At 36.3% G+C, this 26298-nt stretch overlaps 3 protein-coding genes and 2 long non-coding RNA genes across 7 annotated transcripts; 1 reads left to right on the top strand and 4 right to left on the bottom strand.

The window, feature by feature from the left end:
* Positions 1 to 861: 861 nt before the first annotated feature.
* On the bottom strand, positions 862 to 3052 carry LOC120080174 (nucleotide pyrophosphatase/phosphodiesterase 1-like). Its single transcript, XM_039034748.2, has one exon. The coding sequence runs from the start codon at positions 2722 to 2724 to the stop codon at positions 1297 to 1299; it is 1428 nt and encodes a 475-aa protein (XP_038890676.1). The 5' UTR covers positions 2725 to 3052; the 3' UTR covers positions 862 to 1296.
* Positions 3053 to 4790: 1738 nt separating this feature from the next.
* On the top strand, positions 4791 to 10479 carry EER5 (proteasome family protein). The gene is made up of 13 exons (XM_039033564.2): positions 4791 to 5131; positions 5230 to 5366; positions 5483 to 5576; positions 5647 to 5736; positions 6448 to 6513; positions 6971 to 7060; positions 7191 to 7247; positions 7462 to 7523; positions 9403 to 9490; positions 9654 to 9730; positions 9811 to 9885; positions 9972 to 10077; positions 10159 to 10479. The coding sequence occupies exons 1-13, from the start codon at positions 4964 to 4966 to the stop codon at positions 10288 to 10290; spliced, it is 1242 nt and encodes a 413-aa protein (XP_038889492.1). The 5' UTR covers positions 4791 to 4963; the 3' UTR covers positions 10291 to 10479.
* Positions 10480 to 17205: 6726 nt separating this feature from the next.
* On the bottom strand, positions 17206 to 17739 carry LOC150035740 (uncharacterized). Its single transcript, XR_016530098.1, has 3 exons — positions 17603 to 17739; positions 17424 to 17520; positions 17206 to 17345 (listed from the first exon to the last, which is right to left on the bottom strand). It is a non-coding gene; the product is annotated as an uncharacterized LOC150035740 (long non-coding RNA).
* Positions 17740 to 17860: 121 nt separating this feature from the next.
* Positions 17861 to 19965, bottom strand: LOC150035739 (uncharacterized). Its single transcript, XR_016530099.1, has 3 exons — positions 18947 to 19965; positions 18801 to 18852; positions 17861 to 18153 (listed from the first exon to the last, which is right to left on the bottom strand). It is a non-coding gene; the product is annotated as an uncharacterized LOC150035739 (long non-coding RNA).
* A 1459-nt stretch (positions 19966 to 21424) lies between these two features.
* On the bottom strand, positions 21425 to 25367 carry LOC120079962 (uncharacterized). 3 transcript variants are annotated; one of them, XR_016530097.1, is made up of 12 exons: positions 25077 to 25298; positions 24951 to 25004; positions 24825 to 24876; positions 24646 to 24719; positions 24436 to 24566; positions 24126 to 24231; positions 23814 to 23950; positions 23404 to 23709; positions 22712 to 23308; positions 22207 to 22312; positions 21940 to 22008; positions 21425 to 21661 (listed from the first exon to the last, which is right to left on the bottom strand). XR_016530097.1 is itself a non-coding variant. In XM_090314629.1 (12 exons), exons 1-12 carry the CDS (start codon positions 25099 to 25101, stop codon positions 21656 to 21658), a joined length of 1668 nt encoding a protein of 555 aa, XP_090170755.1. In that variant the 5' UTR covers positions 25102 to 25367; the 3' UTR covers positions 21425 to 21655. The 3 variants fall into 3 exon arrangements, 2 of the variants coding, with proteins under 2 accessions (XP_090170755.1, XP_090170756.1); XM_090314629.1 differs by having other exon boundaries at positions 22207 to 22317; positions 25077 to 25367; XM_090314630.1 differs by having other exon boundaries at positions 22207 to 22317; positions 24436 to 24558; positions 25077 to 25283.
* Between the last annotated feature and the right edge of the window lie 931 nt (positions 25368 to 26298).

Raw genomic sequence — 26298 nt, 5'->3', positions numbered from 1 at the left:
AATTGTAACAATTGTATAAGTTCAAAAATTTATTTTTATCATCTGGAGATCTAATTTCTACAATTGTTGTAAATTTGAGGGTTCAATTTTTATCATTTGTTGTCCAATTTCTATAGCTATTTTAAGTTTGATGATCTAATTTTAACGCATGTACAACTTGAAGCCCCAACTTTTACGATTGAAAGTTTGAGGGTGTAATTTCAACTACCACCATACTTGTTTTTACTTTTTAATATATATATATATTGTTGGTCCTTAAACGGACGTATTTTCAAATTTGTAAGGTAACGGTTTTCATGATAGAAACACTGATTTTTTTTTTTTCCAGTTGGGTGTGAGTGAGAAAGAGAATGTAGAAAATGAAGAAGGTAGGATTATCTTCTTGCTAGATTCAATGAAATACCTCCAAAAGCATGAGTGACAATCAGAAGAAACCAATACTCTGGATCTTATTGGAACAAATTCTTGCATTACATTTTGGAGCTCAGAAGAATAAAACAGTAAGAATTTTCACACTGTCACCACCATATATCTGATCCAAATTCCAATCCATTCAATATACTAGCTTTTACGAATGGTAAGTATATTATTGCAACATGTAAAAAGAATACGATAATTTTGTAAACAAGTAGTAAAGTTGAGAGATATTTGTGTAATGTGAAAAAGTACATTTAACTACTTAGACCAATTAATTACCTCTCCATGGATAAATCACCAAATAATCAGATTTTCTTTTGCATAAAGCCCAAGGAGATATACTATTGTCTTCATCAAAAGCAAGCTCAAAGAACCATTCTGATCAGAAGTGAAAGAGAGAAAAAAGAAATAAAAGATGGAATTCAAGAGGACAAGACAACAAACTACCAAACTAGAAACAGGAAACTGATATAGGAATTTGTTTTAGATATCTATCAACTTATCAGAGTCTTTGAATATGATACCTCTGCAGATGAAGAACAACAACATAAGAACATGAGCTAAAAGTTAAAAAATTACAAGCTCTGTCATTCTGCCGAACCACAATGGAATCTCACAGAATTACCATACAGAACTGTATAAACTAGTGTTATAAACCGCTGCTAACTGATGGATTCACACTCACGATAAGAAATGATCGCAAGCCATCCATCCAAGACAAAAATAAGCATTGTTTTTCCGCAATGTACATCATGGTCGAATTCTTGAACATTCCCCACAGCGTTGTCCAAGTAAAAGAAACAATATTGTACACCTAATCGTCGTGGTACTCTGCTTGCGACAGGCAGCTCGTAAATATGAAGAGAATGTATTAGGATTCTATGAAGAAGGCAAGAGAATTGATTGAGGAAATGATGCAGAACCATTGTTAGGTGCAGGTTTAATGTTGAGAATTGAAGTAACCAAGTTATATATCTGAACATTTTCAAAAGATGGGACTTTTCTCCCCCTTGCAAACTGTGGACCATGGCCAATGAAGATGGTTCTCATGGAGAAGATTGCATTATCATATCCATGAGCTCCTCCACACTCCTCCCTCTTACTATTTTTCATCTCCACCTTGAATCCTTCATCAAGCAACCCAATCACAGGTGGAATTCGATCGCTTGCGCTGTAATGAAGCCGAGATGGAAGCTCTTCCTTGACATATATTTTCAAACGCTTCCCATTCTTAACATTCCCAGATTGCAAAGCCTCATTCATTTTCGAAACAACCTTAGAAGGTGAAAGATCAGGAGGTGGACGAATTGCCAGTAGAGGAGTTCTTGATTGAACCCAACTCTCTGGAATCACAATCCATGGAGCTAAATCTTCGAGAAAAATCAACTTCTTATCACAAGTCCCAACCATTCCATGATCACCCACTAAGATTATATTAACATCCTCATAAACCCCTCTTTTTTCCAAGCCAGAAATGAGTTTCCCAAGCATTAAATCAATTCTAGCTACAGCATCAGTGATTTGTGGATCATCAGGCCCAACCTTGTGACCCTGATGATCCGGGTCCTCAAAATACAGAGTCATAAACACAGGAATCTCCTCACTAGGCAAGTCGAAATAGTGCAAAATCATATCTACTCTTTCCTCAAATGGAACCGATTCATTATAATGATGACATAAATCAACAGGGCAAGACCATGAACCTTTGTTTACCTCAGCGCCGACCCAAAAGACCGTTGCCGCTCTGAGCCCTTGATTGGTCACCGTCTCCCACAGCGGCTCGCCAAGCCACCACTTAGGGTCGTGATTAGCCATGGTGAAGGCATCTCCAGTCACCGGATCGAGAAAATAGTTGTTGATTATGCCGTGATGAGCTGGATAAAGGCCAGTGACGATGGAGTAATGATTGGGAAATGTTAAAGTCGGAAAAACAGGAATCAAACCCCTCTCGGCTTCGGTCCCATTCGCGATCAGACGGTCAATGTTAGGGGTTGCGGTTTTGAATTGATACCCAAATCGAAACCCATCGGAGGAGATCAATAGAACCACGGGACGTTTCAGCTTTGAGAGAGCACGGGCAGTGGAATTGATGCCGGAAGTGGCGGAGAAGAAGAGGAAGGCGAAGGCGAAAGCGGCGGAGAGCGCGATACAAGTAATGAGAGTGAGAGAAATGAAGAGAATGCTGGTTTTATGAGTTGGGTTTGAAGAATATGCATCGGTGTCGAAAGAGAGCAGAGCGGTGGAGGGATTAGATGAGTCTTCTTCCTGATCTGCCGTCGGAGTTGGCTTTGCCGGTTCAGGACCCATGACGGAAAAAGACGGATCCTAGCCAGTCGTCTTCTTCCAGCTCTGGCAGAGGAGGAAGCAGAATTTGGGAAGATGGTTCAGATTTGAAGAGGAAAAGAATTCCAGAAGTGAAATTGAAGGATCGTATGGATTAGATGGTTAGGTGTGGGAAATCGAACGGTGGATTGAAGAGTTTGGGTGAAACGTTATTGTCGCGTCGCCAGCAGATTATGAGAGCCTGCGGGAGTTCTTCGGAGTTAATGTGTTGAGTTGAACGGTGGAATGAAGACTTTGGGTGAAACGTTATGGGCTAAATTGAGTGGAAATTTCTCCAAAATAACTCAAAACACACAAATTTCCATCAAAGTGACTTTATTATTATTTTTTCTTTACCGTTTCGAGAGGTGAAATACTCATTTTGTCCTCAAAATTAGATGAATCACTTCCTTCACTTCACTTCTCTCTTTCATTTCATCTCAACCATTTGTTTTCTCTCAAGAATTTAACCCAACATTTTTGCCACCAAAGCTGATATAAAAGAGAGAGTCACCTCACGACTTGAAGTTAAGATACAAATAAATATTGACAATAAAAAAGAACGAAATCAAGCAAACAGACTTAAGGGAAAAGGTCCCAAAGATGGAGAGATCCCCACAAGAGAAGTCCCAAGCCACTTAAATGACAAATAAGAACCTTAGATAGAATAATCAGATTAATCACCTGAAAGACCTTAATATAGCACCATGGATACGTCCATTATGCTTGCGTCAAATATGATAAATAACAAAACACCAAGCGACTCTTTATACCTTATGCCTTTGTCGATTACATGCAATAAAGTGACAAATCTAATTTAGCTCTGTATCCCAATGAGAAATTTTATGTGAACATCTTCCCCACAAAGAATATGTCCCCAAACAACCTTGCTAAGAGAACCTTTATAAAATAAATGACATCTAGACTCAACTCCATTTGTACATAGGATGCTCAGAATAACAAGACGCCATCTACGAATACGATTTTGTATATGTAATCGATTACAAACAACAAGCCAGGAAATAAATGAATGTATAAGAATATTACCTCCAAATCAAATAAGGCTAGACCAAGGCTCATCGTGATGTATAGGACATAAGGAATACCAGGCATGACAAGAAGATCAAGTTACGCTATCTTCCTGACTAACCTCAGCTAATATTAAATGATCATGCAAGGAGAGCTCAACTAACTCTGTAGAACGAGAAGGTCACAGGATAAGCCATGAAAGCTTCACAACTATGAAGCACTACAAACACACATTGACCCAATAGACTTAAAAGCTTTTCATAATGAAATGTTGTGTTGTAGCTAACCAGTATAAGATAGAGCCTTAGAAGACTAGCTCTTCACACGGGAAGTTACTCTTTTTAGCAAATGTAAACAATTTGCATACAAAGGCCTCCTCAAAATAAAAGCAGATCTAGATAATTAATAGGGAGGAAGCCTACGGAAAACCCATAAACGCGGATAAACCCCATCTTCACCAAGAGACGTGTCAACATAAAACAACGAGCTCTTACCATCATTAGCTACAAAACTAGACAACGCCTAAAACCTTCTCAAAACATTCTACACGAAGGCCAAAGAACCACAATTTTCAGTGCTATAAATTATCAAATCATCAATAAAACAAATGTGAGTGAGCCTAATCTATTCACGCCGATAATGAAATCGAAAAGAATGAGGATAATTCAACAAACGAGACAATACTTTCATTAAAATTGACGTTTGTGAAGTATAGATGGCGAGATGTGCTAATTGAAATGAAACTATGAAAAATTCCAATGGATAGCATTTTGGATTAATATTAATAACTAAACGTACAACAACATTTTTAAATAATTGTAAATATAAAAAAATTTAATCGATGAACTCTATTATTGATAGACTTCTATTAGCGATAGATTTTATCATTGAAAAACTTTTATCATCAATATAGTTTATCATTGATATACTCTAAGAACTACATCTATGTTTTTTTTTTTTTTTTTTTTTAATGTATTTGTAAATTATTTTGCATTAATATTTCGGAAATGAATGGTATATTTGCAATCAAACTAATTTATGTGACTAAGTTTATAGTGGGCTGGGCTGGAAGTCAAACTCGGCCCCCGGAACTAAACGGCACCGCTTGGTTTCGCCGTAGAACTAAATTAACAGAGGCAAAGTGCTGTACTGTAGAAGAAGCACTCAAAGATTTGCAGCATAGAGGAAACCGGCAATGGCGTACCTGAGCATGGGAGAGGCACATAGAAGAATTACTGAGTACTTGAATCGATTTTCAGACTCTGTTGCGTCGCAAGATGGAGCTTCTCTCAAATCCCTTCTCGCCCTCTCCTCCAATTCCGCCAATCTTCTCGCTCTCGCTGATTCTCTCAATGTTTTCCAGGTACTCTCTCCCTCCCCCTCAACCTTCCAAGACCTGTAATCCTTGTTCTAGTTGTTAATCACAAGCGAACTTTAATTTTAGGGATTGGGTTTTGACAGGATGCCAATAGGTTGATCAGACAGTCGGATAGATATTCTCAGTTTGGAGAAATATTGGTGAATTTCTTTCGTGCGCTGCAGTGTTACCGCCTTGGACATTTGGTTGATGCTTATCAAGCTTTTGAAAAATCCGCGAAGTATTTTCTTTCCCTCCAATCTATTTGGATACACCTGGGTTTTATTTGTGCCTGATTAATGCTTTAATTTTAGTATGAAATCAAGTAATCGTGCTTGTAATGGTGGAACTTTCCAGCGCTTTCACTCAGGAATTTCGGTCTTGGGATTCAGCTTGGGCGTTGGAAGCATTGTATGTAGTTGCTTATGAGATTAGGATCATTGCAGAGAGGGTATGATCTTAGGCTCTGTTTGGAAATTTAATGTCTTGTTAAGTGGTTAATTAGGCTTATGTGTTTGCAGGCTGACAGAGAGCTGGCTTCAAATGGAAAATCGCCGGAAAAGTTAAAGGGAGCTGGCTCATTTCTTATGAAAGTGTTTGGGGTTCTTGCTGTATGTTTTGTTCAAACAATCTTTTTCTTGCAGACGTGTTTATCTACTCTTTCTATGTTATTTTCCGCAATGATCAAATTCTAACTTCTAGAATTTCTCTGTAAACGAGAACGTTTCTTTTCCATACATTAGTTTGAATGCATAGCCCCCATTGTACCTTGAGACGATGAATTGGGAAGTTTCATCAGCTTTCCAACATTAGATCCCATCTTCAACGAGAACGTCTCGATTTTATCCTAATGTAAAAGCTTGAACTCTTAGATCTATTTAAGAAGAATGATCAGAGTTAAATTCTTGTAACAATTACCAATTTTTTTTTCCTATTTGGACGACATGTGAGAGACTGTATTGAGAATGGTTAAATTCATACAAACATAAAACCTTGAAGTTTAAATTGAATTAGCATTTGTGTTTAAGTTAAGTTACTTGGTGACAGGATTAACTGACCACAAATATATTTCATTCCGTTTGCTGGATTTCCTAACTATCACAGACTGAAGTTATAACAACATCTTTCAGCAAGTTAACTGGAGAATTATATGCTCTTTGCTCGTTTTTAAATCAGTAAACAATTTATTGTTGACAACGATGAGGCTTATAGCTAGTTAACATCAGATTACATAGATTTCATTAGACTTATCGACTGATACTCATTGCTTTGGATTTGCATATTCATCTTGCTTACATAAAATTTTGTTTTTTGTGTTTTAGGGAAAAGGCCCTAAACGTGTTGGAGCATTGTATGTAACATGTCAGTTGTTCAAGATATACTTTAAGGTAACAAATGTGTTTTTTCATTTGAATTTCAAAAGTAGAAACTGTAATATTCAGATTCAATTTGACATTTCTTTTGCACCTTGGTTAGAAAAGATGGCTGTTAAAAACTTACTCAACATTCCTTCTCTAAAAAAAAATTTACTTAACATTTCCTGTTTCATATTCACACCATCCACATATCTCTGTGACAATAATATCTGCCAGAATGGTGATGTGATGGAATTTGGAAAAACATAGTTGGAGAATGACTCCGTTTAGTTGGAACACAAAACTTATAGCAAATTTTTACAAATAAATCTATGTTTGATGCGTAGCTTACTCTATGTGCTTCTAGTTTGTTTGTTTTTGTTTTTATTTTTGTGTTTTTTTAAAGTAATTAATTAATTATAAATAATTTAAAAAATTAAGTCTATACATCTCTGGTTACATAGTGATGAAGTAACTAATGTGATTGCAGCTTGGTACTGTGCACCTGTGCCGTAGTGTGATAAGGAGCATTGAAACAGCTCGAATATTTGACTTTGAGGAGTTCCCTAAAAGAGACAGGGTCAGAATTGGTTTTGGTTGCTGATGTTTTCCTGCTGGATTGTCATCATCCTTTTTTATATTTCACCAGGATGATATGACCATCATGGTTTATATTGAAAAGTTCTGACAAAAGTAACTGTGTTATTTAGGTGACCTACATGTATTATACAGGCCGTCTGGAAGTTTTCAACGAGAATTTCCCTGCTGTAAGTAATTCTATGGTCAAAGCATTTAGGGCTTAGGAATTTAAATTCCTCAGTTAATACTGGTGCATCCACATGATTTTTTCACTCAGATTGGTACCAATCTTTCAAGCTTGTCATGTCTCCTTATCATGTGACTTGTGAATAATACGTGAAGCCTTTAATTTTCCCTTCCTTTTCAACCTCATTTTACTTTATCACTTCTGTGACATGGCAGGCTGATCAAAAGTTATCATACGCCTTGATGCATTGCAACCCTGAAAGAGAAGCTAATATAAGGTTTGACTCAGGTGTGCTTGCTGCATATAATTTGCTTTTGCGCAGACAATTGTGGATGGATGATTGATTGATGTTTTTCTCTTTTGTATATTACTGAATGTTTGAAATAGATAAATCTTTTCCTTGAGATTTTAACAAACATGATACTCTATTATTATTACAAGTTTATGCTATAACCTATGATTTATGAGAGGGTGCATTTAAGAATTTCTAAAATTAACAGTTCATGGATCGTTTTGTAAGATGACAAAAATTATTAGTGGTTTTAAAATTAATATTTTTGTAAGGGGGCTTATCACTTATGCAAGATGACCTTCTCTCCCCTTTCCTTTTCACTCTTGTGGCAAATTATCAGTATGTTATTCTCCTTGTCCCAGGATTTAATTAGTGGTTTTAATTTGGGAGTCCTACTGCCAGCCGCCAGGTCATTATCTTTGGTTTGCTAATAACACCTTTCTCTTCAGTCTTTTCCTCCATGAAAGGCAAACGACTGTTGATCTTTTCATTCAAGAATTTCAATCTTTTGAGAAGCACCCACCCTAAAGTTAAAAGTTCAGAACAACCAAGGGTTGAGATTTTGGGCCTTAACTATGAAACTTCTTACATGGTTCTCGTAGCCTCTGGTAGCGTAACTCTTAGTTTGGGTTTGCTCTAAATGGTAAGCACCGCTGATACACCCTTTGGGCTCAATTCGATGGTTGATACTTTTAACAATCTTCCATCAAAATGGGGATACACCAAAATGACGAAGAAACCTCTTCTCACAAAACGGGGATGGAGTTTGTCTATAGAGAAGAAGGCCTTTTGGAGGGAAAACGTGGCAGTTAAATATGGAATATGATACTTCTCTCTCTTTGATTCTCTTCCTTCCTCTAAAAGCCCTCCCCACTTGCTACTGCCTACCTGGGGCTTCACCTCTTAGCCAATCGGACCATTCTATTTCCATCTGTTAATGTTTCTTGGAACTACACAACAGCCAATTGGGACCTGGACTTTGAAAGATTTTTTGGGGGAGATCGAGATATGGGGGTGGACTTCCGTTTCCCACTTGCCTTCTACCTAACCTTTCTATTCGGACCAAATGATTACTTCTCAGTTTGACCTCTTGTCAAATGTCAATAATGTTTACAGCAAAGGTTCCCTTGTTAGCGCTTTGCTTCATGATCCAAAGAAAGTCAAGTTTTTTTTTTTTTTTGGAACTCTGGTTTGAACTTAAACATCCCGCCATGGTTCTGATCCGTGGATTGGTCTCTGCCATGCAAAGATTGGAATCAAAAAGCCACATCTTCATCAACTATTACTTTGCCGCAAATTTCTGGAAGTACCTCTTTTCCACTTTGGTTGGAACTTGGTCAGAAACCACTGCTTTCATGACTATAATAGGAACATAGTCAGAAACCACTGCTTTCATGACTATAATAGGAACATACTTTGGCTCCATATATTCAAGAATTTGGTGTAAACCTGCTTTCCTTTCAACTACAATACGATTATTTCTATTTTTGTTTACATCCATTGGATGGATCTTTTGTACTCTTCTTTGACTTCTACCTCTTTTTCACTATTATAACTATTATAATTTCATCCTTCAATGGGATTCTTTTCTTAGTCAATTTATACATACTTACAAAGTACCGTATTCTTGCTTGTTAGAACTCTATACTATAGCCTACGAGAAGATGCAGGTTTAAATTTTAATATTCTGTGCCCATTGAAATATTCTTATCTATATGGCCCGTTATATCGTCATTTTAGATTTTAATATGCCCAGTTCTTTTGATGCATTTGGTTATCTATTATGTAGTCATTTCTTGAATAGTCCTATTTAGCTTGTGAAATTGAAGGGAGTCTTACATAAGTGGCACTAATTGTGGAACAGAATGATATTAAAGTATCTAATACCTGTGAAGCTTTCTATGGGGATCTTACCTACTAAGTCGCTTCTCGAGAAGTATAACCTTTCTGAGGTATTGCAAGTTTCTACAAATGTTTACTCGGTCTATAAATTATTTAAGCTACTTGTAAAGTTTTTCTAGAACATAATGATGTGTAAGCAATCGTTTTGTAATTTTTTGCATGCTTGGTTTTTGCACGGTCTAAAAGAGAAATAATAATGTCCTTACTTCACAGTATGAAAATGTTGTGCAAGCTCTTAAAAGAGGTGATCCTAGGCTTCTGCGACATGCTCTTCAAGAGCATGAAGATCGGTAAAGCTGTTGTTTCATATTTTCTTCTGTGTATTTAGGACAAGGACGTAAACTCAAACTTGTTTCCTTTGTTATATCAGGTTCTTAAGATCAGGGGTGTATCTTGTCTTAGAGAAGTTGGAACTTCAAGTTTACCAAAGATTGGTGAAGAAAATGTAAGCTCACCCGTTCTTGTACTTTGTTGGCTTATAAGCTCCACCTGACTATATGTTCATTATTCTGAATTCTCTACTCTCTCCAGCTACTTTATACAAAGGCAAAAGGATCCAAACAAAGCTCACCAGATCAAATTAGAAGTAATTGTAAGAGCTTTACAGTGGTTGGAAGTAGACATGGACATCGACGAGGTATTCGTTGCAAAATCACTCATGTTGTTGATGGAGTCACCAACCTATTCGTGTCATCTCATAGTTCCCTTAAATTTGCAGGTAGAGTGCATCATGGCCATACTCATAAATAAGAGTCTTGTGAAGGGGTACTTCGCTCACAAGAGTAAAGTTGCAGTGGTAAGCAAACAAGATCCTTTTCCTCGACTGAATGGAAAGCCCGTTGGCTCATGAAACAATTTAAGAAAAAGGTTGTTTTATGACCAGGCAGTTGTAAGTGTATCATTTCTCATTTATATTTCACTTACTTAATCCAAGAGAAAGTAGTAGAACATATTTTGGACAACAGACTTGTATCAAGATCACAGCATTTTGTATTTCAAAAAATGGTGTGAGAATTGCATAACCGAATTCCTGCCCAAATCATCTATTCTCTACTCCAAAAAACCTCACTTATTCGTTCTTGTAAGCCTAACATATTCTTGTAGTGTATTTCAAAAAATGACTCCTCAAATCCGTGTTTGTTTGTTTGTTTTTCTTTTTTCTGACCCTCCAAAACCGTCAGCCATTTTTCTTTCAAAAGCGGGCTTCCATTTTTTTTTTTTTTTGACAAATTTTCTCCCTTCTTTTTTGGTCGGACTCGTCATCGTCTTCCATTTTTCATTTACTGAAGCTTCTTACATTTTTTTAGCAACTTCAACTGATAACCAAATTTGGTTTTGTGATATTATTTATGTCATTCACAATTATACAGACTTAGTCGATAAATTTTATTTTATTTAGAAATCAAGCATAGTTCTTAGAAACAAAGTTACTATCAAATGCAACCTAAAAAAAATGTGATTTCATCCTCATTCTCAATTAATAATAGCATTTCTTTTCCATTCTTAAAAGTGTCTAAACTAGTTGAGATCCATCCGAAGTTCAATTTTTATCATTTATCATAGTTGAATTTTTAGTCAAATTTTAAAAATAAAAATTACATTTTAAAAACTCTTTTTTTAGTTTTTAAATTGACTTAATTTTTTAAATTAGATATCAAACGGAGGATTTGACGGAAAAGTAGTTAATTTTTAAAAACAAAAAAACCAAATGTGATTTTCAAAGACCTTAAGAATTCCAATTTCCACCATTAAAGTTGATCGAGTAATTAGACTCCAAGGTTTTCATAATTTGCCATTATTTTATTCTTTGGTCTTAGTCCTTCATTCTAAACTCATCCACCATTTAGATTATTTGTCCACAAACTTTACACACCCTCGAGATATATTATGCCAAGTAACTTATTATATAGATCATTTCATTGTGTAAGTTCAATGCCAATGTCTTCCGTTTCTGATGTGCAACTGTTAATTCAATTCAAACACCAAAAAATCAAATCAATCATGTAATTATTACGAAGCTCTCTCGTGAATTTATAAACCTGAGTTTGGTGATACAAAAAGAAGTTGCTGAGTTTCTTAACATTGCTATGAATTTAAGGATCTTCGCTTTAGTGTTCTTGATTGGAAATGAACTCTGTAGAATGGTTTGAGGGGCTGGTGAATTCATTATTCTAAACAACCACTTAACATCCAATCGAGCCAACGATCATCATTCATCAATCTACTCCTCCCAAATGGACTCGGTTTATCTTCTTCAATTCCTCAGTTCCAGAGAATTACCAATTGTCAATTTCAACCTATTTTCTTTCATACTCAAAGAACAAACCCTAGCGGTTCAGCCGGAGAAAAGCAGAATATTCGCTTAAAATTGAACGAGAGGAAATCATGCAACTAAAAACAATAAGCAGGAAACAAACCCTAGAAAAAGAAAACGAAACAATCGCCGACTTCAATCCTCAGATAGAAATCAATAGATGAAACAAAAAATTAAGAGGATGGAAGGCTCAGATTCGCCTTTTCTCAGAAACGGAGGGAGACGAGACGATCCGTGGCTGCGAACATCGGCAAACAAAAAGTCTGAGTGAAAGATGAATCCACAAAGACTGGTGTCCGAGTCGCCATGCCCGACGAAGGGTCGCAGCTCAACTCCATATCTGGTACATAGACTTTCAGATCGATCATCATTGCCAACACATTAGGACTATGAAGAGGAAGAAGAAGAAGAAGAAGAAGAAGATGATGATGATGATGATAATGATCAAAAAGAGAGAGAGAGAGAGAGAGAGAGAGATGGAAATGGTAGCGCGCTGAAATCATGGGCTCTACAAGCATTCGAAGCGAAGGGAACCTCCATCTCCGAGAGCAAAGCCTCATTCTTAAACTAGTGAGGGCAGAGCGGCGCAGCCGCCACGGCGGAGCAACCGCGCTGCAATTTCACCACAACGCACAGGAAGGAGTATTTATATGGCCCCCCGCTGAACTTTTGGTGTTCCCATTTTGCCCCCCGCACGCCAACGTATTACTTACTACTATTAGGGTTTCTTCCCCTCCCCTTTCTTTTTGGGAAATTTATAACAAATGATCCAATTTTTTGGTCTAAAATATCAAATGATCTATTTTTAAAAATAATGTCAATTGACTCTCTGCTTACATCATCACGATATGAAATTACAAAAAAGTCTCTCTAGTCTATACGATACTCGTGCGTTCAAATTCAACGGTCGTCCCACTCCACTCAAAATTATCGTGAAGTGTCGTTCAACCTCGCTCTGCAAAACCATTGTCCATCTATTGCCGTAATCGAAGTTCTCTACTGGGTTAGTGAATTTAATTTTTGTCTTCCATGTTGTGTTGCGTCTATTTAATTTTTTTCTTCTTACGTCATCATGATATGAGATTACATGAATTGCCCCTAATAACCGTCTCGCTCTCGCTGTCTGTTCATCTTCCATCGTGATGTGATTGTTTGTCACTGTACGATTGATTTGAAAATTTTCACAAAATCTATCTACAACTTAAAATCGTTAACACATAGAAAAATATGTAATGGTGAATTCTTTAAAATCTAAACTTCATTTGAACTATTGAACGAGGCTTTCCAGAGCGAAGTTTTTTGGAACCAAACAGAGTTTTTAGAACAGGTTTTTCAGAACAGAACAGACTTTTCTTGAACTTGGTTTCATTGGTATTTGTAGAAACATGATCTCAAAAAATGTATGTAAATAGACGTTGTAAATAGCATAACGAAAGGGGTGTGAGAAAGAGCGACAAAGAGAAAGGTGGAGAGAGAGAGCGACAGCGAGAAAGGTGGAGAGAGCGACAACGAGAAAGGTGGAGAGAGCGATATTGAACGACAGCGAGAGAGTGAGATTGAGTGAGAGCAAGAGGTGCGGAGCGAAAGGAGCGAAAGAGTGAGATTGAGCGAGAGCGAGAGGCGCGAGAGAATGAAATTGAGCGAAAGCGAGAGGCGCGAGAATGAGATACAGCGAGAGCGAGAGTCACGAGAGTGAGAGCACATGGGAGCGACAACGAGAGAGATCCATGTGTATTATTATCTGCTTAATAAAAAGTGTTCTCTTACTTTGTAGGATGACAGAAAAGTGTGTACTAATTCGGTACGAAGGTCATTGGGATGAGAACCAAAATTTGTATGTTGGAGGCGAGTTAACAGGAATTGTTGTGCCTATTACCTTGAAGTATGAAGAACTTAAAGCTCACATTTACAGGATTGCAAATGTAAGTTTGCTCATAGTTTGATGTTGTTATGAGAGTTAAATATAAGCTTGACTTTGAAGCCCCTTCACAATACATACGAAATGACGGTGATGTTTACTTCCTTCTTTGCTGGGATGATCTTTCTAGGGTTCAGCTATATGTAACGCTAAAATCATACCATGACGAAAATGTGAATATGAGTCATGATGGTATAGGTGTAGACAGATAATACGAGACATCATATGAGCTTAATCGAGAAGAGGGTGATATTTCATTGTCTATGAACATATGAACTTAATCGAGAAAAGGGTGATATTTCATTATTTATGAACATTCAACCATCAACATTATCAATAGACAATGCCAACATTTGTGCAGTGGACTTGGAAAGGGAAACTCAATGTAATAGACCTGTACTTGGTAATGAGAGATCAACATGCTTGAATTTTATAGATTGTGGTCCTTCAGAAGAGCGTGATCCTTTCGTGGTTGATAATGAAAGATTAGTAGGATTGAATTCTATGGACTATGGTCCTTCAGAGGTGCGTAGACTTGCACTGGCTGTTATTGAGAGATCAACATGATTGAATTCCATGTCTTCATGTCGTAGAGGGGAATTGATTATGCCTGACACCTCTTCATCTGAGACATATGTTGAAGTTGGTCAAATTTTTTTGAGTAAGAGTGATTTAAAAATGAGTTTGTCTATTCTGTGCATAAACAATAATTTTGAATATAAGGTAAGGAAGTCAACTAAGTCTTTGTTTACTGTTAAATGTATAGAGGATAATTATAAGTGGAGCCTTCATGTAGTTAAAATTCCAGGGTGCGATATATTTAAGATCACGAAGTATATGCGGTCGCACACATGTTCTATTGGAATTTTAAATCATGACCATAGACAAGCAACGGTTGCAGTAGTTGGTGAACTAATCAAAGATAAGTTTACAGGCATAGGACGTGTTTATAAACATCATCACATCGTTGAGGATATAAGGAAAGAGTACGACATAAACATAAGTTACGATAAGGCGTGGCGTGCAAGGGAAACCGCTTATGCTCTCGCCAGAGGTACTCTAGAAGAGTCGTACGTTGTTTTACATGCATATAGTGAAGCATTAAAGATGGAGAATCTAGGTACAAGGTTTGAAATCGAACTTGAAAATGATGTCCATTTCAAGTACATGTTTATGGCATTAGGACCTTGTATTAGAGGTTTTTCAAGTTGTCGGCCTGTGATAATTGTTGATGGATCGCATCTGAAAGAAAAATACAAAGAGACTATGTTGGTTGATGTCTCCATGGATGGCAACAACCAAGTTTACCCACTAACATATGCCATAGTGGACAATGAAACTGATCGAGCTTGGAAGTGGTTTATGTCGAACTTGAAGTGTGCCATTGGAGAACCCCCTAACTTGGTTTTCGTGTTCGATCGAGTAGTATCTATTTGGAAATGTCATTCGTGCGGTTTTTTCCATAGCATTTCATGGATTGTGCACCTACCACCTAGAAAATAATATTCTTTCCAACTTTAAGGAAAACACGATTGTTGGGATGTTCAAGGATGCAACCGGGCATTTCGCATGTCAGAGTTCCAAGCACACTTGGACCAACTACGTACTTTTCGAAATGGTGCAGTATCGAAATATTTAGAGGATATTGGTCTTGAAAGGTAGGTGCGTGTTTACTAAATAGAACGAAGATACGATAACATGACGTCCAATGGTGTAGAGTGTTTCAATTCATTGACCAAAGAATATCGACAGCTACCCATAATGTGCTTGTTGGAACATGTTCGAGGCCTCATCCATTCATGGTTTTATGAACGGAGAAATTATTGGGCATCTCAAACGACGTCACACTCAGACTATTGTGAAAATCGATTAGCAACTGAGTGTGACAAGGGCAAACGATATCGAGTTGAGCCGATTGATTGTTAAAGTATCCATGTGCGGGACAATCGATTGTATGGTATAGTGAACCTCCATACGAAAGAATGCATATGCAAGAAATTTGACTCACTCGGTATCCTATGTTCGCATGCAATTTTGGCTCGCGAGAATGAAACATCCCCATCCATGGTTTGTATAGTCCATTCTATAGCGTTGACTTCCTCATGGCTGCTTATGTAGAGTTCGTAAATCCATTCGGTCATATATCTGAATGGAAGAGACCTCTGGGATATGTGGAAAAACATATTACACCTCCTAGAAGAGTGGTACAGGTTGGGCGACGAAGAGTACAAAGAATACCATCAAGAGGAGAACAACGCAGACAAATAAAATGTGGTAAGTGTGGGAACTACGAGCATAATCGACAAAACTGCAGTGAACCGCTCACGTCCGGGTGACCTACTGATTCTAATCCAAATGATTCAAATTTCGGTTGATTGTAATTGTCTATATGCCACTTATCTATGTAATTGTCTATGTGCCACTTGTTTATTCACGAATCCTCAAAACTGTAACTTTCTATGTGCCACTTTAATCCCCAAAATTGTAATTTTCTATGTGCCACTTGTCTATTCACAAATCTCTTCAGATGTATCGCTTATCTCGCTCTCCCTTTTATAAGGTTAATTAAATTGTTGGCTATTCGTGAACAATTCTGGAAACGTCTCGCTCTTGCTAATCTCGCTCTCACTTGTAATCCCTTTTAAAATGTCTCGCTTATAAGTTTGATTACTAAAGTTTGTCTATTCATGAATCTCTTCAGATGTCTCGCTTATCTCGCTCTCCCTTTTATAAGTGTAATTAAATTATTGGCTATTCATGAACCATTCTGGAAACGTCTAGCTCTCATGAATCTCGCTCTAGCTAATCTCGCTATCACTTGGAATCCCTTTTAAAATATCTCACCTATAAGTTTGATTACTAAAGTTTGTCTATTCATGAATCTGTTCAGATGTCTCGCTTATCTCGCTCTCTCTTTTATAAGTGTAATTAAATTGTTGGCTATTCATGAACCATTCTGGAAACGTCTCGCTCTCGCTTATCTCGCTATCACTTGGAATCCCTTTTAAAATGTCTCGCTTATAAGTTTGACTACTAAAGTTTGTCTATTCATCAATCTCTTCAGATGTCTCCCTTATCTCGCTCTCCCTTTTATAAGTTTAATTTAACTTGTTGGCTATTCATGAATGAATTTTCTATATTCATGGTAGTTTTACACTAACAATTTAAATAACATACTAGTAAAATTACATCAATAATATACATAATATACATAATATACAAGTACGTCAATAATATGGAATGTTCATCCACAATTGACATGCCAATTGCGTCGTATAGTCAAGTCATCTTATCCTGAGTTATTGTAGGGGCATTACCAGTCACTAAATGTTCTAAGAATTTTACAAAAAAAATATTCCACAATCTAACGACCCCTGTTGTGTATTCATATAGGTGGGTCGGGTTCAAGGAAAAACTCTAGCTTCTTCTTTGATGTCATGAACAGTAGTGAATCAAATATGAATAACCGACCTCTAATTAGATCGAATGCTATCAATATCCAATGCTGATCGATGTTTGTTGCCGTATATACGAAGTCCACATCTGACCACTTGACATCGAATTTACCCATGACATAATCCGGTAACGTCTCATCCCCCCATGGTACGACAACATCCAAAGTCGACTTGTTCTTAATATGTTTGTAGACCCCATATCGAGAATTTAGGTGATTCTACACGACGAAAATAACATTAAAAACACATAATAGTCAACCAACGTATTCCTATTCAAAAGTACAGTAGATGGTTACCATTATTCCAATTGGTAAGAGGGTAAGACGCGTCAATACACATGTCTGGTTGCCTATAGAATTTATCTTTCATGAACTCAAATAGGATATTTAGAGTCTGCATCCAAAACAAGATATACGTCAGGAGATGGGAATAAAATGTATGTACTTGGTAAAAAGGACAAGGATTGTAAACTTACATCACACTCAACCCATGAACTTGGTTTAGTCAACTCCTAAAAAAAGGATTTGGATAATGGCTAAAATGCATTTTCTCGAACCTCGTTGTCCATATTCTTATCGGTAATCCGGTTCACCATTTCCTTGAATATAGCACCTGGAACCTCATGCTCCAAGGAGTATTGGATCATCGCTTTAAATTATATCGTAGGTACCCCAAGGAGAGGGTACTTAATATTTGGACAATCCAAAGAAAGTTGAACCTTAACTTCCTTCTCTTTTCTTATTTTCTTTTTTGGTTCAACGGGAAGTGTGTATTTATTAATTAAAATTAATAAAATTCCACTAAGACAACTCAAAACATTTGTTCGGGGTCTCCCTAAAAACATAAATTTAAAACTGGAAAACATGGAAGAACTTGAAATTTTAACATAAAAAGTTCTACAATTTTAAACACCAAAACTCGTTTCAAACATGAAAAATATGAAAACATGAGTAGAAGCTTCTATCTGGTCCCAATCGTACGGTTACGGATTCTTCTTATCATTCGTCGATCTGTTCTCGCCCTTACCTAAAAAATATATCATAAAAAAATGGTGAGTATGAATACTCAGTAAGTGACCCACTACTAGGTCAACTAGGTGAATTTGTTAGCCTACCTATCTAAGCATTGGTTTACATTTTATAACATGGAAGTCGTGGTGATCCCGTAGGAACACAAATCATGGCAGTCATGGTGATACCGTAGGAACACAAATCATGGCAGTCTAGTGATCTCGAAGGAACATAAATCATGGTAGTCTAGTAAACTCAAAGGAACACATATCATGGCAGTCTAGTGAACTTGAAGGAACACGTATCACAACAATAGTTGTGATCCCTGAGGGACACTGAATCGGTCATAAATGGTGAACCTGAGGGTTCACAAACATAAGAAAAAAATAAGATATATACCGCTCGATAGGATTACTGACAGTCACCATTGGTCCAACATGCAACATATGACATCCAAATTTCATATCAAACCATAAACATGTTATCACGATCTTAGTAGCATAATTGATAGGTTTCCAGAACACCCTCATGAGTCCATCCATTAGCAAATCATAGCAAATTATTCCACCATAATAATATCATGCTTTTACGTGTATACACAATCTTAACATCAACTTAGTTAAGGTGCCTGATTCGAGGGCGAACCAGTAGTAAACCATTTACCTTGAAATTAAATCCAAATAGCTAGCAATTTAACTTCGTAAAACCTTAAATCCTGAATAAATCAAAAAACATAAACCAAAATTAAATCCAAAATTTAGGGCACAATTCCAATCACAACTTAACCTGAATGTCTTCAAACAACTTACCCAACAAGTGGTTTGATCCAAAACCACTTAGAAACTTCAAAATCAACAGATCCAATGACTATATCACCAAAATCAACTTTTAGCTCTAATGGACAGCAACTTTAGACCTTCTAATCCAACCTCCAAAAATCACAATTAAAACAAAAATTAAGCGGACACTTGGGTATCAAAAAATTCTCAACAAAGATTCCAAACCTTACAAAAAAGGATGCCGAACAATTTTAGTATTGTTAGAAAGCACCTTTAGAGTCTGTAAAACTCAATTTCAACATCAAAATAATATGGGTAAGCCAAGACTTTAACAAAAATTTGATGGATATTCAAGATGTTCAAGAAAACTCATAAAATACCAAATAACTTATCCAAAATATCAATTCCATTGACAATGGTGCTAGCGGCACTGGCAGTGACGACAACCATAGACGAGTGACGGCCGTTGATGTCGAGCGGCGCAAATTATTTAGGCTAGCGGTTAACAGTGAAGGTCTTGCATGAGGAGGGTTTGCGAGAGTGAGAGAGAAAGGAGATTTCCAGTTTTATCGATTCTATTCAGCATCGATTACAGACAAAATCAGAGCTCCAAACAATAATGCAACCGTTCAAAACAAGACCCTATATGTCCCGAACAGATCAACTAAATTTCAGCATGATCCAACAGTTCAAACTCCGATAATTGACACTTTTGTGGAAGTTGTCGCCGAAAAACCAAACTGCTATTTTTCTTTTTGATTTTTTGCCTCTTTTCACTCTACTTTAATTTCAAATATCCCAATTCTTTCATTTTTTAAAAAAAAAAAATTAAAAAGATAAATCAAATATTTTATCTCCAAAATCTCAAAAGATTCTATCAAATTAATAAATCAATTAACTTCTCAAATTACCTTAATTTAGACTCCAAAAACCAACCAAAATTAAAGGGCATAAAATCTGTCAATTTGATACAAATTAAATCCTTTCAAATATTTAAATCAATTTAAAACCACGTAAAATTAATTATCTCCTCAATTGTTTTAAATTGACTCAAAAATCCAAAAACTAAAGAAAATTAAAGCCCAATAATTTAAGATAAATAACCCCAATTTATCTGAAACTTTAGATGTTACAAAATGACCCAACAACCCAAATAACCCAGACTACCCAATTCAAATTGTAAGGGTTGGGTTGGATTAGTTTTAATTTTAGGTTGGGTTAGGTTAAACTATGTTCTTTTCGAATTGGGTTGGGTTTGGGTTACACTTTTAAAAATTTAGGTTGGGTATCCAATCCGAATTTCTATATATATATATATATATATGTTACAACTCATATATATTTTTATGTTGTTCGTATGAAGTTTATAATAGATATCTTGAATTTTGATATTTAATATTTGAGTTTTATGAAATTTTAATAAATAGATAGTATTTACACAAATTTAAGTATTTTAAATTAATAAAAAAGAAAGAAAAAAATAAATAACCTGACAACCCAACCCAACCTGAATTTTAAGAGTTGAGTTAGATTAGAGGGCTTATTCGGGTCATTCGGGTAGACAACGATCAACTCGAATTTTCTTGTTGGTCCAAAAAATTCCCCAACCTAATGCAATCCAACCTAACCCATGTACATCCTTAGGAGTAATAAAAATATATTTGAAGTTAAATTCCAAAATATTTGGTAACAAATGAATATCACCTAAAAATATTATTATAATTATTTTTCAGAGTTGATCTAAAAAATTAATTTGAATAAAAAAAACTATTTAATCAACAATCAAAACTTTAATAATAATGGTACAACAAACTTACCCTAAATCATAAGGTGAACAAATGAATTAGCTGTAGCTCAAACATTGTTTAAAAAGAATATGCAAGTGTCTTTGACAATCAAATATTGTAGAATCTAGTTGTCTAGTGAGGTATCAAGTGTTCTTTTTCCTCTCTGAAATAAAGCAGGAGTAAGTTATTGACTAAGATTAAGGCAGTTTACATGAAACAAACCAAAGTGTAGGAGTCTAGAAGGAACCAAACTAAGTGAGAAGAAAGCATCACACTTCAAAAGGAAGAAACCAGACTACCTCAAACCAGAGGACTGCTCAAGAGACATAAGAACGAAGATAAGATTAAGGGCAATACAATATGACGAAAACTTACCGGACCGCAAGGGGTATGAATGACTGGATCAGAATGAAATTGTCTTCAACAGCTCATAGCTGCAATACAACACACCTGAGAAACAACTATGTAGAACCACAAAGGTTTGTGTGTGTTGATAAAGCATCTATTACCATATGGGGTTGACGGTTCAATCTCTGACCCCTGCAAATGTGAACTCAAATAGAGAGATATGTGTCTTAAGAACATGTTCTCATGACATACAACTATCAACGACTTGACAGATTTGAGAGGGTGAGCGTAAAGATCTATGAGTTAATAGTCTCAGAGAATCAACTTGAAATGAGTGGGTTACCGTCTTCTTCCTCAACTAAGTTACAGAACATTAGAATATAAAGTTGATTTATTCAAAATAAGCACAAAATTTATACAATGGGGGTGAAGAAAGGAATTGCAAGTACATCAATGACACGTTCTGTACGAAAGGCCAAAATTTGTTAATATGCATATGCGGTTTTAAAAAAAAAGAATGGGAGAAGAAAGCTGGGCTGCAGTTATGGAAGTAACAGCTTCGATCTCCTTGAATAGGATTGATATGGATTCTTCATCCAACTGGTTATTTCTGTAAGGTCATAAATAAAACCATGTGTATCAGACATGGGAACAGAAGGAAAGACCACAGTTTTAGATGCCAACTAGCAGATATGCGTATATGGATGCCTTTTGTGTGAATTTATGATGCTTTGTAAGCATAATTTCATCCTTAAAGGAATGTTCACATGACAAATAACAGGTTTACTTTTCCTTCTCTTTGAAGATGGATTGGTGCAGAAGTTTCTTGCAAGGCGTTGGAAAGTAAAAGCTCAAGAAGCATGGAATTCAACAAAAATTATCTCATACCTTCTTTTTCCTTTGTCTAGTAAAGAGAACAAGAGTCCCGAACCCAACCATTATTGCAATCTTTAGGGCCTAAACAAGAGAATTTGGGAGAGCAAAACATCAATAATTTTGTAACTCCCAGTGAAACACAATAATTGAATAACCATTTCTTTAAATCATTAAAAGGTTAAAACATGTTAGATCGAACTCTTAATCAATTTTAATCAGTTATTGATCTCACTTTAGATGATAAAAATCTAAATGAGCCTCATAGAGGATTGAAATTACATTGGCAAGTGGTCCTTCAGAGGGTTTTACATCATCTGAACTCTCTGGTTTGATCATTTCTTGATGATCACGCTTGCCCCCATTTGCCTTCGTTTCTGAGATACCTCTGTTCTGCAGATGCAAGTGCAAGCACATCCATTGCATACCATTAACAAGATACAATCGATAAAGTATTTTCTTAAAACAAAATAAAGCACTAACATATGACTTTCACTCATTGCACACTGGGCCTTGACCATTTAAAGAGCGAAGATGTCACTAATATGCTGTGCACACACATCATCATATAGTGGGTGCATGGACTAACTTAAGAGTATGGTTGTGGTTTTGCAGCAAGTTTCTGATCTTCATGATTGTCAAGAAGAATTTAAAATGGAGAGTTAATTGCAAGATTGTCAAGAAAATTTACGTTGCTTCATAAAGATCAAATGAATATAACTTTTTTCACCTATACGTAGTTTTAAGAAACTAAATAGGGGGAAAAAACTATTTAAACCAGGATTACCTCTTCCATGGAAATCTTCATTTCCGCTTTACGGTTGAATGTATAGCTAGTGCGCCCTCCTCCCAACAAATTACCACCTGTCGTGACGCAAAGCCGTCTTCTTTCATCTGGAAATATCCAGCCACCAGACCTTCTGGAGGGAAATTGCTCGTCTTTGACACGTGATACTGATTCACCTGTTACTGAATTTCTATCACAGTCCGGCTTCTCAGGCACCAACTTTTGATAAGATTCATCATTCTTTGACTCTATATCATCACGCTCCTTATGCATCTTATCCTTCTTACTCAACTTTTCTCCTCCAACTTGATTCTTTTTCCCCTTTAACTTTAGTGATTGCCTAGGGTCCTCAGATATTTTAGTCCCATCTGAAGTGTCAATGAATTTACGTTTCTGTTCCTTTTGCTTGATAATGATATTTTCCAAGTCATGGGTCAAGTCCCCTGCAAAAGGAGGGCCTATTGGCGTTTGTGACAATATAGGTTTGGTATTATCCTCGGTGGGTTTTTTCGACTGGTTAACTTTCAGAGATGTTTGCTTTTCTTCCACACTGTGGTGAGCATTTCTTAAGGTAGGTTTAATGCGAGGTTTTGTATCCTGATGTAAGAACCAAAATTTTATTCAAACATTAATAAACTCAAGCAATAAGCCTATGGAATGGTATAAATATTATAAAGCATCGTCCAGTATACCTGAGTCAGGCTACTTTCAAAGGCGCTTATTACTTTTTTAACATTGCCAGGAGCTCTCCTACGTGATGGGGTCTCTGTAGCATCAGTCTTCTCTTCACCTTTTGATGGAGAATCAGATAACTCTGAGCCTTGAGAATTGAATAAGTTTTCTTCCAAACGAATCGGTGGTGAAAGTTTGTTTGCATGAGGTGACTGTGTCCCCATCCTCTCAACTAATACAGTGTTATTTACCTTTGGTTTATTAGCATCAACTTCTTGCAACTGAGAAATTGTTGATGGACTAACCTCATTTCTATCTGCGTCATTCTAAAACAAATAAAACACCCATCAAAATCCCAAAACAAGTATTAGAACTTCAGCAAGAAATTGCTCTACATATTCATGAAACCTCAACTGAAAGTGGTTGAAACCTGATCAAGTTGAACATTGTTTGTTTTTTCAGTAACTGGATTCTCATCAGGGATATTTTCTGTTGATGCTGATGGAGATTGCTGAGCTGCTTCTTTAGCACTTAGATCCCCAATTTGAAGAAGACACTTTTGCGAATCTTGAGAAGACGGAGCACTCAGAAAATCAAGAAATAACCTTTCAGAAAACACCAATGTAAAAAACCTGACAGCTACAAAATCCTACTATATAACCTTAACCATGAAAAGATTCAGCTTCTGGACTTATTTGGTTTTTCAAAAGAAAAAAAGAGACAAAAAAGAGCAGGGTCTAACCAGAGAGCTCACGGTTGAGGTAAAAAGATGATGCAAGGTTGCTTCCAGAGCTTTTGAGATTTTTATCTTGATGCTCAACGTGTTTTCTTCTCAAAGCGGTTTCTCTCTATGGGAAAAAGGTAGAAACGATAACAAGTAACAACGAAAGCAATTCAAGTTATCGTGATGCCAAACAAAGGGTCCAAGTGAGTGAAACTAAACTCAGTGATTGCAATAATACAACTCAAATGATACAGATGACTATCAACTGGAATTCAGTAAACAAAGTGACATTATTGAATAGAAAAGGAAAAAAAAGGTTTGAAAGTACCATCATTCGAATTCGACTGCGATCATCTTCACTAAGAGCAAACTGGAATTGCAAATGCACACAGCCTCCTCCTTCAAGAGGAAAAAGATCATCCCAGTAACCCTTCTCAACTATTGATTTTGCCTGAACACCTTCCCCAAAACAAAACCATTCCAATCAGCCTCATAAATTAACTAAATCAGATAACAACGGGAAATTCCTAGAACAAACCTGCACGTGATATCTCATTCCCCCCAGCATCCTGAACTATAAGAACCACATCATCTCGCAGAGTTGTCAATGGACTGTATACACCAACAAGAATGCCATAATTCACAGAGGAAAAACCACACAAAATCCAGTTCACGAAGAAGATAAACATCACAAATGACAGAGACAAATTTCATTACAATGAGAATTCTCCTTTTTCCGAAGTTTCGTAATGTCTTTTCCCCATGGAAACTGGAATGAAACGAACCCATTTCAGAATCAATACAACAAAAAATAAAAATCAAACAAGCAGCTGATTTGGGTACCCTTAATCGAGATTGGAGAAGGCAAAAGCTCGGGAAGGTCGATGAACTCCAGAACTGAAAGAAATGGAAATGAAGCATGAAGAAGGAAAAGTAATGGAGTAAAGAGAAGAAATGGGAGAGAATTACCTGAAAGTTTGATAGTTCCTGGCATGATTGAGGGAAAAACGGCAGGCGAAGGATGAAAACGGTTGAATTATTATGGATATTTGACATGAAAGCAGAGATTTAGAGTTGGGGAAATTTAGGATGGAAAATGGTTGGCGGTGAGAGAAGGAACCAGTGAAGAGTGGGGCAGATGAAGTTTTGGTAAGAGAAGCGATGAATAACTACCCCAAATACTACGGCGCCAAAATTTTGGTTTTGTCTCACTCTTGTTTATGGGTCCTTCCTAACTGTAAACCAACAACGAGGATTATCACGTTTACCGTACTATCGACCGAGGTTACAATACTTTACAAAAAATAATTGTTCTATTTAAAAAAAAAAAAAAAAAAAAACCCTGATCTAAATTCTAAAATATATCTCTAGACTTTTTTTATTTATTTTAAAAATATAAGATGTAATATTACATGAATGTTTCAAAATTATCATTGAAGAAGAAAATCGTCAGAATGTTGAATGAAACTTGGGATCTAGAATTATGTGACAAGATGTTACTTAGAAAATATTGCTCCAAGCATGTTTATGAACTCCTCCATGGTTGAGAGTTCAAGAAGGATCAAAGGAGAGTTAGATTGTTACATCACATGACTAAGAATTTGCTCTATAATGTGATAATTTCGATTTGAGGATGAATCCTTCAAAATGATTAGAGGTATAATGACCAAAATTTCTATTATGTTTCTAAGACGCTACTATGTGCATGCATAGGCTTAAGAATAAATTCCTTGACGGAAAATTAAATAAAAGAACTAAAAGTTTTATTTTCTTAAATAAATAATAAAATCCTGAAAATAACGTTCGAGGTACCCCTGACTCAAATTTAGAATAAATAGCAATTAAACAAGTTAACAAATTAATAAATGAAAAAATGGATTTTAAAATGCTACTCCTAAATCAAACCCTGTCAAATGAAACCTAAGTGCGGAAGCGATAACACGTCCAAATGGTCGGGTCACGGATCTCTCTTGTCATTCGTTGGTCTATCTTTACCTTTACTTGAAAAATATAAAAGGAAAAAGATGAGTATATAAATATACTTAGTAAGCGACCCATCAACCAAACCTAACAAACATTCACATAAAATCATATTTTCCGCCACGTAAGCAGGGGTCTCCACAACACTCTCAACAGCCAACCATAATAAGTCATAGTAATTGAACCCATCAATACATAATCATGCTTTCAG

The sequence above is a fragment of the Benincasa hispida genome, chromosome 6 (genome assembly GCF_027475165.1).
Source record: "Benincasa hispida cultivar pf3 chromosome 6, pf3_genome.v1.1, whole genome shotgun sequence".
Classification (NCBI taxonomy): Eukaryota; Viridiplantae; Streptophyta; class Magnoliopsida; order Cucurbitales; family Cucurbitaceae; genus Benincasa; species Benincasa hispida.
This window is presented reverse-complemented; position numbering and strand designations above follow the sequence as displayed.

Bases quoted from the DNA above. Each gene is read 5' to 3' on its own strand.
- LOC120079962 (XM_090314629.1), bottom strand. From the start codon at position 25,101: ATGCCAGGAACTATCAAACTTTCAG. The intron at 24,720-24,824 runs GTAATGAAATTT...TGGTGTATACAG, and splicing joins GAAAAAGGAGAATTCTCATT to TCCATTGACAACTCTGCGAG. The intron at 23,710-23,813 runs GTTTCAACCACT...TATTTGTTTTAG, and splicing joins ACAATGTTCAACTTGATCAG to AATGACGCAGATAGAAATGA.
- EER5 (XM_039033564.2), top strand. From the start codon at position 4,964: ATGGCGTACCTGAGCATGGGAGAGGCACATAGAAGAATTACTGAGTAC. The intron at 5,737-6,447 runs GTATGTTTTGTT...TTTGTGTTTTAG, and splicing joins AAGTGTTTGGGGTTCTTGCT to GGAAAAGGCCCTAAACGTGT. The intron at 9,886-9,971 runs GTAAGCTCACCC...TACTCTCTCCAG, and splicing joins CAAAGATTGGTGAAGAAAAT to CTACTTTATACAAAGGCAAA.
- LOC120080174 (XM_039034748.2), bottom strand. From the start codon at position 2,724: ATGGGTCCTGAACCGGCAAAGCCAACTCCGACGGCAGATCAGGAAGAA.